General features: G+C 44.3%; 1 protein-coding gene across 5 annotated transcripts in view; it reads right to left on the bottom strand.

Moving 5' to 3' along the window:
- Positions 1-18,088, bottom strand: part of TRRAP (transformation/transcription domain associated protein) — a 163,684-nt gene that overhangs the window by 62,982 nt on the left and 82,614 nt on the right. For all 5 annotated transcript variants that reach the window (XM_083711195.1, XM_083711196.1, XM_083711193.1 and 2 more), the window contains 9 exons: positions 15,653-15,774; positions 14,110-14,323; positions 11,405-11,584; positions 10,226-10,372; positions 9,429-9,548; positions 8,596-8,883; positions 7,296-7,433; positions 5,614-5,726; positions 4,872-5,007 (listed from right to left, as the gene is read on the bottom strand). In XM_083711195.1, coding sequence (XP_083567321.1) covers positions 4,872-5,007; positions 5,614-5,726; positions 7,296-7,433; positions 8,596-8,883; positions 9,429-9,548; positions 10,226-10,372; positions 11,405-11,584; positions 14,110-14,323; positions 15,653-15,774 — 1,458 coding nt within the window. The remainder of the gene's footprint in view (positions 1-4,871; positions 5,008-5,613; positions 5,727-7,295; positions 7,434-8,595; positions 8,884-9,428; positions 9,549-10,225; positions 10,373-11,404; positions 11,585-14,109; positions 14,324-15,652; positions 15,775-18,088) is intronic.

The following is an 18,088-nucleotide window of genomic DNA, read 5'->3' on the forward strand; positions in this document are numbered from 1 at the left end:
TGTCCATGGAGGCACAGGTCAATTCTGTGTCCAGGGCAGCGGTCTACCAGCTCCATCTGGTACGCAGGCTGAGACCCTACCTGCTTGAGCACTGTCTCGCCAGAGTGGTGCATGCTCTGGTTATCTCCCGCTTAGGCCACTGCAATGCGCTCTACATGGGGCTACCTTCGAAGGTGACCTGGAAACTGCAACTAATCCAGAATGAGGAAGCTAAACTGGTGACTGGGAGTGGCTGCCGACACCAGTCCTGAAAGACCCACATTGGGTTCCAGTAAATTTCTGAGCACAATTCAAAGTGTTAGTGCTGACCTTTAAAGCCCTAAATAGCCTCCGCCCAGTATACCTGAAGGAGCATCTCCACCCCCATCGTTCAGCCCAGACATTTAAGTCCAGTGCCGAGGGCCTTCTGGCAGTTTCCTCACTGTGAGAAGTGAGGCTACAAGGAACCAGTAAGAGGGCCTTCTTGGTAGTGGCGCCTGCCCTGTGGAACATCCTCCTATCAGATATCAAGGAAATAAACAATTATCTGATTTTTAGAAGATATCTGAAAGCAGCCCTGTTTAGGGAAGTTTTTAATGTTTGATCTTTTATTGTGTTTTTATTGTTCTGTTGGGAGCTGCCCAGAGTGGCTGGGGAAACCCAGCTAGATGGGCAGGGTATAAATAAAAAAATATGATGATGATGTGGTTGGGAAGCTCAAAGGGTACAATGCTGCAGAATACAGCTGGTCTACAGTTCACATTCAGGTTAGATTTTGACTGGTCTCTCGCTACATTTGCAAGCTCCCGTCTAGGAGTGTTCACACACAGCTCATCTCTTTCCTCATGCTGTAACCACTAACCTTCCTAGTTAAACACACCCCGTAGCTTTGCATTAAAACCCAGCAAAGAGCTGAAAGCTTATGCAAACACAAAAGGGTGGGGGAGACTACGGCTGAGTTCAGCACACCAGATTAAGACAGAACACAGAATTCTGAGCAAGGAGCTGTCGTTTGACTTAAATATGAACTTCACTGGGATTCATGCTGGGATTCTTGGGAAAGCTTCAATCAGAGACAAGTTACTATGTGGATGATGCTGATACTTGAGTAAGCTTTACTGAGCTTTTTTTATTTCTTTAAAGAAATAAATCGCATCAAGGTAGAAAAGTTCTTAAATATCCCCCCACATGCCTGAATTATGGATTTACCAGTGAGACAAGAAGGAGCTATATATTGAAACCAGTCCTCCCTTCTTCGCAGCCACTTAGCTTTATAAATGTTTAATACAGCTTGAATTTCACTCAACCCGAACACACACTCAAGATATTTTAGACATGAAAAACAGAGCGCCCTGAAGCAATCTACTAGATTTTGAATGCTCTACAGCAGCCCCGGTTTTATGAAGGACTAACTCATCAGGTACACACACACACACATGGTTCTAGCTCATATATTCTCAAGTGGTTCCTATGAAAGGACAAGGATAATCAGAATACAAATCCACATTGCTCAGTTGAGATGGCAAAGGAGACAGGATGTAACTAAATGGTGTGTCATAAAGGGCAAAGCTCCCCTATTTGAAAACTGTTGTTTTTCAGCTACTACATTAGAACAACTACATCCTCCAACTCTCTTTACTCCAACAGACGAGACAAAATTGGAGCTCAAAATACGTTTAGGCATTTAACCTATTCTGCACCTTGACTTATTAAGAAGAAATCCCAAGGCTGCGATATAATTCAGGTGTAAAATCAAGTCATGCTCTGCTCTGATGCCTAAACCAAGGCAATCTGATGAACTATGGTTTAGCATCTAGGGACTTTCAGGGAAGGAAGAGGCAGAGGGAAATCATACAAACCATAATTCGCCTGTGCATCAGGAACATAAACCCTGCTTTGGCGTCGGAAGTATGATTAGAATGAACCATGGCTTACGTATTATGTCTGTATCAGCCTGTTCATCATCACGGTTTGCCTGATTTGGACATCCCAACAAACTATACTTATTGCAAAACAGAAAACGAGGAAGGTAGCACACAAGCTCAAGGCACAAAGCCAATGAGCAAAACATGGTTTAACCATAACATTTGAATTGGGGCCAGTGAAACACATGCTCAACTAAGAGTTAAGCACAGTATTGGAACCATTCCTCCTAACTGCAGTTTTTCTCACATGTCTTCTGTTGCATCCATATTATGTTTATTTTTACCCCTCTGAATTAAAATGAAAAATAAACTCATTAACAGAAAAAATGTTAAGCCGTGATTTTAAACTAAGAAAAACAGGTGCATCACCTGTACTATTTTAACATGCCCGGCTGCAATATTAATTGCTGGAGGCCCAGGCTGCAATTATTTTGACTAAGAACTTTGAACGATGAGCAGTCTGAGCCATTCCACTTCTGCCATTTGCTAACTAAAGCCTCAAAACATGTTTTATTGATTTCTTGTCCTTTCGGTTGCTGAGCTATGCCGTGCAAGTTCTGCAAGGCAGTGCCATTAAGGACTAACGCAGGGCATCTTGCCTTTGAATAAAGCAGTGGATGATCTATCACTAACGCATTTTTTATTTGAAATTATGCCACCCGAACTGAAATACATCTCAATTAGCCATCAGGAGTGTTTTATGCCTTCGTTCCCAATGCTGGCTTTAAGAAAGTAAACAGAGAGACTCAGGAGGAGGAGGAAGTACATCAGACCATGCTGCACTTAGCTTAGTGCACAAATTCTGGAGCCAAAATGAAACAAACGAAAGCTCAGAACTATTGAAAGAACCATGCCCTGTCAGGAAAGAGACAATGACTCTGCTCTCTTCTCAGTATTACTTACATGTGGATATTTTGGCAGCTATTCCTACAGGACACTGGCTGACAAATCACATGCTCCGTCCCACCATTGTCACCTTCCTGAAACATGCATTTCTCCATTGTGCCTAAGTTATGAGGTGCATCAGCAGTGACTTTAGAGCTAACCAGGGTACCAAGTGAACTAGCACCAGCCCAAGACATTTTGCTACCTGAGGCCAAGGGCAACCGGACCTGTAACCTGGTATCTGAAATCACAATGCGAGACTATTTCAGATTATTGCATAAGCAGGAACCCTGGTTAAATCAATTAACATAAATGTTAATGTAGCTACTTAGTAGGGGAATTGGTGTTCCTGAAGGGGGTGGGGAAGTGATCTCAAAGCCCACTCTAAACTGCTCAACCACAGGTAAATGATAATAAAAAAAACCCTTTACATCAGAACAAGCTCATAACCTGTAGTTTTCTATTTAGGTTTGACATCAGAGATGGGGAACCCGTGGCCAACTCCCATTATCCCTGGTGACGTTGGCTGAGGTTAAGGGAGCTGCAGTCCAATACCATCTTGAAGGCCACAGGTTCGCCATCCCTGTTTTAACAAAGAATGAAGAGGAGCACAATCATCCAAGGAAGGGAAGAAATAGTCCTCACTGGTTTGCTGTGACTAAGAGAATAAACAGGGAAGAGAAGGGATTTGCCGGAGGTCACCTGCTGTGAGGAGGCTCAAACACAAAAGTAAGGCAAAGAGCCATCCCAAACTAAATAGGCTGCGAAGAAGAAGAAGAAGAAGAAGAAGAGGAGGAGGAGGAGGAGTTTGGATTTGATATCCCGCCTTTCACTCCCTTTAAGGAGTCTCAAAGCGGCTAACATTCTCCTTTCCCTTCCTCCCCCACAACAAACACTCTGTGAGGTGAGTGGGGCTGAGAGACTTCAAAGAAGTGTGACTGGCCCAAGGTCACCCAGCAGCTGCATGTGGAGGAGCGGAGACGCGAACCCGGTTCCCCAGATTACGAGACTACCGCTCTTAACCACTACACCACACTGGCTCTTAGCAGAGACATCACCTTGCCAACAAAGGTCCGTATAGTTAAAGCTATGGTTTTCCCAGTAGTAATGTATGGAAGTGAGAGCTGGACCATAAAGAAGGCTGATCGCCAAAGGATTGATGCTTTTGAATTATGGTGCTGGAGAGGAGACTCTTGAGAGTCCCATGGAGTGCAAGAAGATCAAACCTATCCATTCTTAAGGAAATCAGCCCTGGGTGCTCACTGGAAGGACAGATCTTGAAGCTGAGGCTCCAATACTTGGCCACCTCATGAGAAGGGAAGACTCCCTGGAAAAGACCCTGTTGTTGGGAAAGATGGAGGGCACAAGGAGAAGGGGACAACAGAGGATGAGATGGCTGGACAGTGTTCTCGAAGCTACCAGCATGAGTTTGACCAAACTGCGGGAGGCAGTGGAAGACAGGAGTGCCTGGTGTGCTCTGGACCATGGGGTCACGATGAGTCCGACACGACTAAACAACAACAACAAAAACTCTTAGCAGTATTCACTTTTAGCTCTAGTGTACTTGGAATGGAGCTGGGAGGTAGCACCTTCCTATAAGCAAGATTGCGAAGGCAGGAGTGCATCTAGCTCCTCAAAAGGTATTTGTCTTCACTGCAGCCACGGAAAGTAGCCTGACTCTCTTCATCTTGTCCTACTGACAGATGTTTCTTGAGAACCAGGGGACTGCAGTGTGCATACCTGCGCACTTCACTTGCCTCCCTTTTCCTCTCGTCTGCTAAAAAAGCTCCCCAGACACAGGGCAAGAATGATTGGAAGCAGAAGCCAGTTGTCCGTGTTACATTTGCAGATGCTCAATCAGCATCTTCTTCCCTTGAAGAAATAATTAGGACAAAAATCTGGGAAACCTGCAGGCAGAGCACGAGCTTCGCTGGCTGCTCACTCCATCACAAGGAAGCGCACCACCACCCCATAGGGTGCAGCTTCCATTGATAGGAGCTGCAGGCCCACCTTCCAACAGTTGCTCTTTGTACAATCATGGATTAGACCGGATCCTCTGGGACAAAGGGGAAGGACACCCACCTGCACCAGCGCCTCCTTCATGGCGGTCCAGTTGGAGATGCGCCACGCACATTCCAGGACTAGGTAGGGGTTTATATGACCCTTCGATTGGCCGTACTCTGTCAGAGCTTCCCACTGGTTCAACTCTTTGGAGCACCTTGAAAAAGGAAACGCAAGGTTGATCTCACTGGTTAAGAGTACCTTTGCCCATTTCAAATAGTTAATAGAGGGAGTTTATTTTACGAACTTATTTGTGACACTTAAAAGGCTGCCCAACCAAACTCCACTGGGCGGCTTACAATAAATATGTAAAACACAATCAAAAGGCAAAGTCAAGCATACAGCCGTTACAAGAAAGAAGGTAAAGGTAAAGGGACCCCTGACCATTAGGTCCAGTTGTGACCGACTCTGGGGTTGCGGCACTCATCTCGCTTTATTGGCCGAGGGAGCCAGCGTGCAGCTTCCGAGTCATGTTTAAAAAGAAGTTTTAACCATGGCAAATTAAAGGTGTTGTTGTTTTTTTAAAAAAAAGCAAGGTGTTTTTTTCCCTGTATAGCAGTTTTGATCTGGAATAAGTGTGATGATATTTGTTCAAAAATATAGCAAATGGTGCCACTGATGGGCCTGAGGCATCAGTTAAACAACAGGAGATTCAACTAAATTTGCCCATTCCTCAATATCTTCTGAATTTTATGTTCAGCCTCACATCAAATCTTTTAAGATACATCAAAACCGAGCAGTAGAACAAATTCAATTAACATACCGAATCCAGTGGTCCTCCCAGAGCTGATACTCTGGGAAAATGGCAGGGGAAGCATTGCTTCTTTCATGTTCTTTCTTCGCTTTCTCCATTGCTTTCTCATAGGTTTCCTGTGCCTAAAAGAAATTGAAGAAGCTTATTTTCTCACGGGATCCTACAGGAGGAGGCACACTCTCAAACAGATGCTGCATCACTATTTCCTGATCTGAAAAGCCGGAATTAAGACTGTGCAACAGACTGTAGTCAATAAGATCCACAGTTGCATTCAGTAAAGCTTCTCTTTCCTCAAGCAGAGGACTGGTGCCACTGATGTGCATGTATGGCCCTCGCTCCTGGATATGGTGGGGGGGGAAATGTGCATATCACCCATTTGCATTAATTGCAAGTACCTTCGCTGTACTACTGTTTTAGATGCCTGTTGAAAACTCCTCTATTTCATCAGGCTATCCAGGCACGTGATTTGGTGACATCTCTTTCTGAATTTGTTTTAATTGCGCTCCCCACCCCCCACCCCGCGCTTAAAATATATTTGCATTTTATTTTTAACGGCATTAGGTAAAGGTAAAGGGACCCCTGACCTTTAGGTCCAGTCGTGGCCGACTCTGGGGTTGCGGCGCTCCTCTCGCTTTATTGGCCGAGGGAGCCGGCATACAGCTTCCGGGTCATGTGGCCAGCATGACTAAGCCGCTTCTGGTGAACCAGGGCAGCGCACAGAAACATCGTTTACCTTCCTGCCGGAGTGGTACCTATTTATCTACTTGCACTTTGACGTGCTTTCAAACTGCTAGGTTGGCAGGAGCTGGGACCGAGCAACGGGAGTTCACCCCATCGCAAGGATTCAAACCGCCAACCTTCTGATCAGCAAGTCCTAGGCTCTGTGGTTTAACCCACAGCGCCACCCGCATCCTTTTTGATGGCACTGCTTGATCACAAATGTGTTTGAGAAGAAGGGTGGGGCATCAATGTAATCTATTATTATTATTATTATTATTATTATTATTATTATTATTATTATTATTAGCTTGTCACAGCCAGGACAATCATGTCTCTCGTACTATACTTAGCTGTGCATGTTTGTGCCTTGGGGACTCCACTCGGGATTTCTGTAAGGTCTTACAGAAACCTTAGCCTTTTCTTCTTCCAAAGATGTCCCGCAAGGCAGAGGTTGTTTACGGTCAGAGTTTTCCTTCTCCTAGGTGGGCTATGCTCCCAGGTTGACAAGCCCCTTCTCCCCCTCACTTCCCTCTACAGCGCATGGTGATTATACCACTTACATGCACAAAGTTGGCTTCCAAGTGGTTTACAAGTATAAAATATCCACGTCTTTAAAATATACAATAAAACAAACTCCATCAAAAGGTTAAAAACATCTACAATTGGAACATGTGTTGAAGCAAGCCTGCTAAAAAGCATAACAATTAAAAGTTGAACAACTAAAACAATTAGATCAGAAAGGTCAAGTTCAGGGGAATGCTAGTCTGAAGAGGCGTGAAAAAGCCCTTCAATTAAATTCGCTCATGCGCTGCCTGACTGTAGCTCCACTTGTAAGACATGCTATATCAAGGTTGTCGGCAGCCCCTGTTCTTCAATACAGGGACATTATATAATGCTTCCAGTACAATCACGCACCCGCACTCTGTGTGCTTGCCATATTTATATGGTCAATTTTTAATCTAATATACTACCTGCTCAAAGAAGCCGTGTTGCTCGTAAGCAATAGCAGTTGCCGTCTCCGGAAATTTACAGCGTTTCTGCCACAATCCAGCCCACATGTCCTCCTCTTGCAACAGACAGTACAGCTCCGCAAGAGAATCAAGTATTTCCTTAGAGGGAGAGGAAAAGCAAAAAGAACAACAAGAACAATATAATAAATGTTGCTGCTACGGCGCAAAGTTTACGACCGACCCATTATGAAGCAGACATTTTCTACAATAAAGCTATGAGCCGGGAACTGGAATAATCAGGCAGCTGGCCAAACAAACACGGGCAACTTTGGTTTCTTGGGCTTATTCAGTTAAAGGAACTTCTGGAATAGGCCTATATTTTTGCAGTTCATAATATGATGCGTCCTGATTCCATCAAGGCTAAGAACATTTTATCAGCTGACTGAAGATACACTACTGTCCCGGTCAGGAACTAGCTTTGTTGGGAGAGCCATGTCAAGGAAATGCTGGAGGCTGGCTGGCCAGGATCCACCTTCACAGAAGACTGCCAGCACTCCCACAGAAAACCATCGCTTACACCAAAGGGCAGCTGACGTTTTTACCTCGTGGGTCATATACATACACCCTTGGCCAAACTTCCAGAAGTCACATGACAGTGGTGGGCATGGCCATCCTACTCTGCCCCTCTCTTTCTCTCCCCCCCCCCACATCCTGCCAAGCTCAAGCACATACTGAAAAAGAAGCTAATTTTTTTTGGGGGGGGGTGAGATCAGCTGTTTCAACTTTGAACAACCGAGTGTGCTGGAAAAATTCAGCCACCAAGGGCCAAGAAAGACGTACTGCTAACTTTGGTTCACAAACTTACGCAGTGGTATCTCAGATTAAGTACTTAATTCGTTCCAGAGGTCTGTTCTTAACCTGAAACTGTTCTTAACCTGAAGCACCCCTTTAGCTAATGGGGCCTCCCGCTGCCACCACGCGATTTCTGTTCTCATACTGAAGCAAAGTTCTTAACCCGAGGTACTATTTCTGGGTTAGCGGAGTCTGTAACCTGAAACGTATGTAACCCGAGGTACCACTGTAAAGCCAAGCTTGGGAACAGGATTCTCCTCACCAGAGTCATTTCTTAATGCAAATTCTTCCCTCCCAGCACACAAATACAGTTAAAACAATCTGCTAGCTTTAATCACAGCTGAAGCAACCAAGGTTTTTCTTAGCCAAGATCTGAACCCACTCTGGGTTGCAGATCCTGAGGTAAAGAAATAGCGACCTTGACTACTATCACTTTTGAACTCTGCAAACTGAAAACATTGCTCCCTACCTGTTGAGGAGGAGTTATGCTTTCCTGCTCATAAAACTCAGTGCAGTGCTTAGGCTTAATCTGGAGACTGAGTCCCTTCTCAAAGGCTTGGTGCTCCAGCATCAGAGTTGAACGGAACCAGAGGTTGTGTGTTTTACCCAGGTACTTCAGCACACAGGGCCTGATTGGAATGGGAGGGACACACTGAGACATGGACTCCACAAAACAGTTCAGTGCACTAGGCTGGCAGTCCCGCTGCACTTGATGGCTCCCGCTACACAGGAATGGGCTGATTTCTCCCGCAAGGGCCTGAGAGAGAAGAGACAGGAGGGTAGGAAAAACTGCTGAATCTTCGTGTTAAAGCAATCAAGTCATTTCAACACAGAAACCTCAAGATATTGGGACAGTTCTCATGCAATGATCTCAAATAGCAAAGATGCTGAAATGTGTACTTCTAGTCTCAGAAATACTATTTATAAAAGTGCTTACATACTGCCTGTATTGTGGAAAAAACAAGCAGTTTGCTATATACAACAAAACCAAGTAAAATTGGAGATCATCAACTATTACTGAAGGAAGTTTTCTTAATTGCCTACATTTATAAAATACAAGTCCTGGCCCAAGTTTGGGAAACAGTGAACTAGTGATTTCTCTAATATATTATTCCCAAGAAAGTTTGAATCTCTCTTTCACCGACTGCACTTAATTCCTCCAAAGTTTTACATGCTTTCTGCAGTTGCAATATACAGCATGAGAGGCAACCAAAAAAAATAGTAATTTTAAAATGTTTCAGATTTTTTCCACACCTTTTCTCAAAATGTGCTTTGTTGTAATAATAAAAAATTTACACTCACATGTTGCTGTCTATCCGATAGGATTTTCCACAATCTGGAGAACAGCTGGATCCAAGTCCTTTCAGCTAAGGGCGTGGAAATATGGCACAGCTGCACAAAGGCACTTAGCAGGGCTCCAGTCTTGAAATAAAATCAATACGGTTAGGCATATTGAATGATGAAGGAGCTTCCTTCGCCTGCCTCCCCTCCCCACCCCCCAGGCCATGACTCTATACATAAAGACCAGCAATTCATACCTCATAGTCTTATTCCGCAGCACAGCTATGGAACAGCTGCAGCAATACTATGACAAACACCACGTAATCCTATGCACGGTTATTAAGTAATTTTAAATGGGTATACACCGCCATGGTGTATACCTTATGGTATACACCACCATAAGGGACGCGGGTGGAGCTGTGGGTAAAACCTCAGTGCCTAGGACTTGCTGATTGTAAGGTCAGCGGTTCGAATCCCCGCAGCGGGGTGAGCTCCTGTCGTTCAGTCCCAGCTCCTGTCAACCTAGCAGTTCGAAAGCACCCCTAAGTGCAAGTAGATAAATAGGGACCGCTTTCTAGCGGGAAGGTAAACGGCGTAACGGCGTTTCCGTGTGCGGCACTGGCTCGCCAGAGGCAGCTTCGTCACGCTGGCTACGTGACCCGGAAGTGTCTTCGGACAGCGCCGGCTCCCGGCCTCTTGAGCGAGATGAGCGCACAACCCTAGAGTCGGTCACGACTGGCCCTAACAGGCAGGGGTACCTTTACCTTATACACCGCCATTCCTAAGGAACAACCCAAGGCATCTAGCAAAGGACCAACCTTCACTTCTCGAAGAGAGTCGAGAAATTTATCATGCCGGTTGGTTAGCATGTGCAACTGGTTGCCAATGTCCTTTTCAGAAAGCTCTTTGGTTTTGGGTGTACTAGTCTGATCACCTGGAGCCAACTCAATGTCTATCTCCACATCCTAAAAAGAAGAAAAAAAGAAAAAAGACATGAGGTCTGAGATTATATAAAGAGACACTAAAGTACAAAGATCTCAACATGTGGAACAAATGCATGAATTCAGACCTGTGTTGGCTGAGCAATGATGCTGCAGGACAAAACCTCTTTTGAAGTGAATTTCAAAGAGAACAATTTGGGCTGGAATGTAAACTTTAAATCATGGTTTAGAGCAAGGCTGGCTAACCTGTGGTCCAACTGATGCTACAGGACAACAGCTCCTACCATCCCTATCCACTGGCAATGTTGGTTGGGGCTGATAAGGGTTTGAATCCAATGACTTTTGAAAACTAAAATAACACAGCTGACCCACAGCAAACTTCCCTTTCCTCCTCCTACACAGCTGGCGGAGGGGGGCTTCTGCAGAGATGTTTTGCTTTCCAAAAACAGTGGCTTGCTTCCTATGAACCAGCAATCATGGCCTGCAACAAAGAAGTCGATCAAAGCATGGGCTTTGAAGCCAACTTGTTAGTTTCAAATAAATAAATAAATAAATAAATCTTTGAAATAAATATTCCAACATTTATTTTGGGAATGCCCATAGCTAAGCGATAAGCAGAAGCTTTACAAGCAGTAGATTCCCCGGTTCAATTGCCGTCATTACTGGGTAAAAGGATCTCGAGTGCCAGGGCTGGGGAAAAAGTAATTGCCTGAGACCTTGGAGAGCAGAGATCAGTCAGAGTAGATAGGAATTGGTGTAGGGCTGATGGGGTCATGACTTTTGCTCTAGGTGGGAAAGGGCTGTTCCTTCAGGGGAGGGGGTAATAGCTCAGAGGGTAAAAAACCTGTTTTGCATGCAGAAGGTCCCAGATTCAATCCCTAATGAAAATGACCAGGGCTCAAAAAGATTCCTGCCCAAGACTATTAGAGTGACTGCCAGTCGGAACAGACAGTACTGAACAAAATAAACTCGGAATGAGACGGGCTCACGTGTTAAATGGAATTATTTTTAAACGACGGCCAAAAAAGGCATATTGCAATATGAAAACCAAGTTACCTCTTCCTTAGATTCACTGTTTTCTCTTTCGCGAGGCTCCTGCTTGACATGGGTCACCATAGCAAATGCTGCCCGGTCGTGGCTGTCAGCTAGGTTGATGACATTTGTGATGGATGGCAGCATGGCACCTTGGCAGCTGGTCCCAATTGTGGTGTTTCTTTCGCATACAGCAAGCAAGAGCTAAATATGTTTTAAAAGCAGTCATGAAACTATTTGGTTTTTGAGACTAACATACCACAGAACTCCTGCATGTTTATTTTATTACCACTTGTAAGTAAGCGCCCTTGTGCAGAACTCTTCTCATGGCCAAGATGACTGGGATTAAGCTACAGGCAACCTCCCATTCCCTCTGTGCCAAAGTCTCCCTTTCCTTTGCTGGCTTTAATCACGGTTTAGTGACACATCTGCAGGAATGATAAACCACATTTCCCATCTGGCCCAGGGTTTGCAAATCCTGGCTAAGAACCAATCAGGCGTTTGCCTCTCCCAGGACATTCCATGCCAGTCTAGGCAACCCATATCCAGGAGGGGATTTTTACGTTCCTTGGCTAGACCACTTGAGTTTAGGGAACATTGAGGACCAAAAAAAAAAAGGGACATCACAAAGTGCATTAGTTAAAGGATGGAACTAGAGGGAGCAACAGCCACTAACCAGAATGGCTTTAAAATACTATTAGATAAATTCATGGAGGGCAAAGTTCTGCTACTGGAGGCATTAGGTCAACGAATAACATCTGCTGGGAATCACAAGTGGGGAGGGGGCTGTTATACTTAGGTCCTGCTTGCAAGCATTTCACAGGTATCTAGTTTGCCACTGTGAGAACAGAATGCTGGCCTGATTTGAGGAGGGCTCTTATGTTCTTGCTATCAGCAGAACTCGTCGCATGAATCCTGCCTATTCCTGGAATTAGATTCCATTGGGGAGCAGGGAAACTTACTGGACTAGTTCAGATGCAATGCTAAAAATGATGTTTGTGACCCTCTCTTCCCATGGTGCAGCTGCGAGGAAGGGATTGGAAGCATCTGCTTCCATTTTTTAATTCATTCACTTAGGCAGTTGTTTATTTTTGGCTGTTTGAAATCATTTATATCCTGTTCTTCCTCCTTAAGGAGATCAGTACAAAAGAGCACAAGATGGCAGTAGAAAGCAATAGTCGGTAACACGGCACTCAAAATATCTAGGGCAGCTCAAAAGCACGATTAAAAAGCAAAGTTTTGACTGCCTTTTTGGCTGAAGGCTAGTATATGGGGAAGCCCTGGGCTGCCTGGACAACAAGACCCTTCTCTCGGCCTCGCTGATGTGGTCCAAAGGGGAGCAGAACAGTACATTTGGCACCAGCTTGGCTACAGGAGTTGCCAGAAGGAGGCGTACAAAGCGCCGTCCAACTGTGTTAGGGATTCCACTCTGGATCGGTGTAGGGTTTATTCCTTGGCCTTTTCATTTCCTGGAGTTGTCCCACAAGGCAGCAGATAAAAGATTATTTATCAGGGGTTAGTCCCAAAGCCTCTCTCACCAATGAGTATAGCCACAAGGCAGCGGAGGTTTAAGGAGGTTCTAGGAGAAGGAAACCTCTGGCCTTAAGGGATGTTAAGGCTTCTTTAAAATTGTCCTTGGGTTATTTTTATTGTAAGCTACCCTGTGCTCCCTATGAGAGGAAGGGCAGAATATAAAAATGACAGAACCAACAAAAGGAGGATATAGTCAGGATGCCTAGATCAGTTCCCTCTCGCACCTAAAACGCAACCATACTTCTTTTTTTTCTTTCCCCCCAAAAAGTAGCTGAACAGCAGCTGGAATGAAAAGCTAAAACACATAATTCTTTTACGTGCCTGGCTATTCCCCGCCTAACCCCCCTGCAGTTATGAGCACTAATTATTTTGAGGGGTAGGGGGTAGCTTGCCACATTAAAGTAATTGCTTCCCATTCAGTTCTCTTGTTTAGTGTTTAAGTAATTGTTTAGTATTCACACAGCAAGCATTTAGGTTATGTATTGAATCCACATTATTTCATCTTCAATCAGAAAGTGCTTTGTATTCCTCTTAGCTTCTGAGCTTTCGCCTTATTAACTTGATTTATCCTTCATTGTTCAACACAGATGCATATATTACAGTGAATATATGAAAGGTGGAGGTTGTCAACTATTGCAAGAGAACAAGGACGATCCTACGTGCATCTACATAATCTCAAAGATTTCCAGGTTACACTCATGAACAATGACAAATGACTAGCAGGTGACTGCCCGCTTTCATTTGTGCTGCCATACGCACATTCGTCAACTTATCAACATTTACTGAAGTTCATACAGAGTCTTAGCAGTTCAGGGATAGGAAGCAAATAGGATGTATTTGTTTTTTCGTTTTTTCTTTTCATAAAATTTATATACGGTTTGATTACAAGAAAAAATCAAAGTGAATTACAAAAAACAACAACACTGTTTCAGCACAAGGCAAATACATTTTTGTTTTTGTTTTCCCAGGCCTTTGGGCAGCACCAGTGATACGATACTATAATTTTAAATTCTGATTATAATTTTGTGGTTTTTATTGTATTCTTTACTTTGATCGTAAATCACTTTGGGACTTTAGTAGGGTACGTATAATTTCCTACTGAAAATGTGTAAATTTAATTCTAATGGTATTCAAGATGTTAGGCAGACCTCATGCATTTATCATGCTACAAACATTCACATCACACACACTCCTACCTCAATGCACTGCTTGATCCAAAAGTGGTTTCCCATGGCTTCCCAGTTTTGAGAACAGGTGATATAAAGCAGGCGCTCATAGACACGGCGCTTCATGGAGTTGTCAAAAACCTCGAAAAATTTGGCTCTGATGAGCGGCTGAGCACAACGGAGTCCCGAAAGGAAGGCTGGTTCAAGTTTAGCGGTAAGCTCGCTGCCCGAAAGGTTTTCGTCCCTAGGAAAAAAGCAGCATTTAAAAACACAGAACTTGTAAAGCAGAGATGGGAGGGGGGTTTGTGACAAAAGGTAGAGGGGCATGAATCACAGGATGAGTTTGCATGAAGGAAATCAGATGGTAGGAGGATCCATCTTTTTCTGGAGTGTGCGCTTTGCTTCTGTGTTGCCGACATACATTGGAAGGCGCTGGGGGAATCCCAGAATACTTCTCAGCCCTATTTCCAACACTGCAGGTAGACAAAACCCTTCTTCAACCATTCTCCTGAACATGCAAGGTTCAAAGCAGTACAGGGCTAAGCCCTGTCCACCCCAATGTCCCCACAGGTGAAGTGTCAGGGCTTGTCTCAGGCTTAACTCACCAAGCAAAAAGATCTGAAAGTTCTATGAACTTTCAGTTGAACCTGCTCAGAAGCCTCTGAACGACCCGGTGTCCTTTTAAACATAGGAAAGTTTGTACTTGCAGGGTCAATCACAGCAGAACTTGAAAATACCAAGAGCGGAGCTTTCCAAACTATGCGTAGCGACACGTTAGCGTGTCAGCTGCAGTGTGTAGGTGTGTCACACGAAAGCTCCTTTCGGGGTTGAAAAGGGGTTAGCTTAACCTCCAGTTTGCTAGTAGAACTGGATTGCTGTGTCGTGAAATGATGCAAAGCTGAAGTACTGTGTGGCAAAATGACGCATGTCTAAGAAGTGTGTCACCAACGTGAACAGTTTGGAAAGCTCTGACCTACGGAGACTGTGCTCTCAGAGGTGAAGACACACCCTAGGGAGAACTTCCTAGGTCTTGCTTCTGTAATATACACATGGACAAACAAGAATATAGGAATATGGGTGGGTAATAGCTTCCTGGTAGAGGATATGCTTTGCATGTAAATGGATCTAGAGCTCCTTGAAGAAAAGGTGGGATATAAATCCAATAATAAATAAGTATGTTCACATGCTTTATAGGAAAGAGTTTGGGATTTAACAAATTGCAAAAAAAACCTCAATTTAATTATATCTTCTTATAAAATAAAAAATTCTAAACTCTTGCAATCCCTGATTATTCGTGGAACACCGTGTAATTTGGCACGTGATTAGTGCATTTAACATGTGCCACGGTATATATTGATTTCACCTAGCAAAGAAAATGCAGACTGACCTAGGATTTGAAGGTATGAACAAGGAAATTCTATGAAACTTTGAAGAATAGTTACTTTAACCCGCCCCTTCCACCTAAAAACTCATCTAGATTAGCTTTAAGAGATTGATGGTATGTTATTAAGGTCATACATGGCCCAAATTATGAACCAGTAAGCTGAACCAGTTGATTAATTGCTATAATTACCTATAGACATAGTTAACAAGGTCTAAAAACTGGGCATTTAATTCAAGGTCTTCTGGAAAACGTTTTTCAATGTAGGTCATCATTTTTACTAGCAAAATGGACTTCTCTCGGAGCGTAGGTGTCTGTTTGAAAAGAAAAAGAAGAAAGCAATTAGTTTTTCACTTTGCCTTTGAAATTGTGGAGCACTGGCATCCTCAAAACACTATGGACTATATGGGATTTCCATGTGCTGGTCCTAGCATGCAGACATAGTGGCAATTACATCTTTTCCTCTCTTTAGAAACATAGGAAACTACCTTACAGTGATTCAGATCAGTCTTGTCTACCCTGACTGCCAGCAGCTATCTACGATTTCAGGCAGTTTCCCCCAGCTTTACCTGGAGATGCTGGGGGTTGAATCTGGGACATTTCAGATGCAAAGTAGATGCTCTACCACTGAGCTACAGCCCTTCCCCTATTTCCGGTATTCAGACTGTGCATACCATTGCTTACATAGCCAAAACGGCACTATTTACACTCAACTGGCAGGGACCAGCAAGCACAAGGGTACTCCAGGTTTTGCAGAAGTACAAAAGAAAATTATGGGAGGTGGGAACTTATGGGATACCCACCAGCAATCCAATGTCACGAACTAGCTGGATGCAGAGGGAGTGGCGGGAGGCACCAGCCAGGGAAACCCCAAGGGAACTCCCCAGGGAAAGAAGACTCAGAGCCAGGGGATTGGTGGTGGGATGATGCTGAGTGGTCAGAGGGAGCAGAATGGGAGGAGGTTTGGAAGCTGAAGAGGCAACAGGGTCTAGTGAGCAGGAAGAGACTGTGCCAGAGAGAAGTCCAGACTCAGAAGAAGGAGAGAAGGTGGCGGCGGAGAGAGGCAAGAGGCAGAGTGGAGGCTGGGTGCTGAAGAAGCCAGGAAGTCTTCCCATCCTGAGGCGACCAGTTCCCCTCTCCTCTGGTCTCCCAGAACACAGAAAGAACTGAAAGAACTGAGGGTGGAGCAATGAGAAACTCAATGATGGAGCCATAGGCTGCTGGGGAAGGAACCGAGAGAGGAGCCTTACGAAAGCGGTGGGAAGATGGGGACCTTCAGGCCTCGCAACTGCTTCATAGGGGCAAGACCTACTGGGAAGGATTGTGTGACCACTATGACTGAGCTGTTTCGTTTCTTTGAATAACGGGTTAACTTTGTGGACACTGGGTGCTTTATTGTTTAAATCGCTGACCTACGCCTGACATCCAATGAGTTCAATTAAAAGTTATCCATCTTTTCAATCTCTCTGTGGCTTTTGATGGCACTGACTATTGTATCCTCTTAGATTGACTCCGTGAGATGGAGACTGGAGGCTCTGTACTGCAGCGTTAAGTGCGCAGTGGGGTTCCTATTGTGTGGACTAAAACGTTGTTCTGCTTCACCCTAGTTGGTTCTTTATTCCCTTCTCCTGTCAAGACGTCACTGAGTATACCACTAATTTACCTATGATTTCGGCCAAACAGCCATGCACTATGTCAATAAACCTTAAGACTACATAAAACGCTGCTTTCACACTTATTTACATTTTGCCCTGCGGCAAAAAGTTTAAAGGTAAACACACAACAAAACAGGTTTTTTTTTAAAAAAATTAAAATAAGTAATACAATAAATAAGAGTGAAGCATTAAAACCACTACAATTTAAGTCCAAAATGCAAAGAGCAAAGGATATGAACAAAGCAGCAAAGAGTATGGTTCAAATGCTACAGCAAGATTTAGAGGTTTTATGGGAGTTTGAATTTTTTTAAGAGTGAAAAACCACAGGACAGGGCTTACACACTGCGAAATGTGTGGATAACTATGTTCTTGCCTACTTATCAACTGAAGGATTAATGTAAAACGTCAGCCAAATCGTTACAGGGAGAATTCTACAGCAGGATTGGCTTTGAGCCGTCCTTGACAGCCACAAAATCTGAGAACTGCTTTGCTTGTGGAGTCACGCAAAAACGGGTGTGATATTTGATACAAAATTCCCCTTGTGCACACACAAGAAAGAGAATGTGAGCAATGTTACGGCACGTGTGGGTGTGGGTGTGTGTTTGTAATCCCTTGATGCCATCACTTTGGAGCATTCCCTGGACTTAAACAGAGAAAACCCAAACAGGAAGAGAACAAGTAGTGGCTACTGGGGTCCATTATGCTCTCTATCCCTCTTCCAAAAAAATACTGTAAAACGCAGCAATAAAGATGCATTGATATGTTATCCTAGAGTCAATGTTTACTTTTGGAACACGTCCTTTCAATAAAGGTAAAGGTAAAGGTACCCCTGCCCGTACGGGCCAGTCTTGACAGACTCTGGGGTTGTGCGCCCATCTCACTCAAGAGGCCAGGGGCCAGCGCTGTCCGGAGACACTTCCGGGTCACGTGGCCAGCGTGACATCGCTGCTCTGGCGAGCTGGTAAGCGGTCCC

The sequence above is a fragment of the Podarcis gaigeae genome, assembly GCF_964106915.1.
Source record: "Podarcis gaigeae genome assembly, chromosome: 14".
Lineage (NCBI taxonomy): Eukaryota > Metazoa > Chordata > Lepidosauria > Squamata > Lacertidae > Podarcis > Podarcis gaigeae.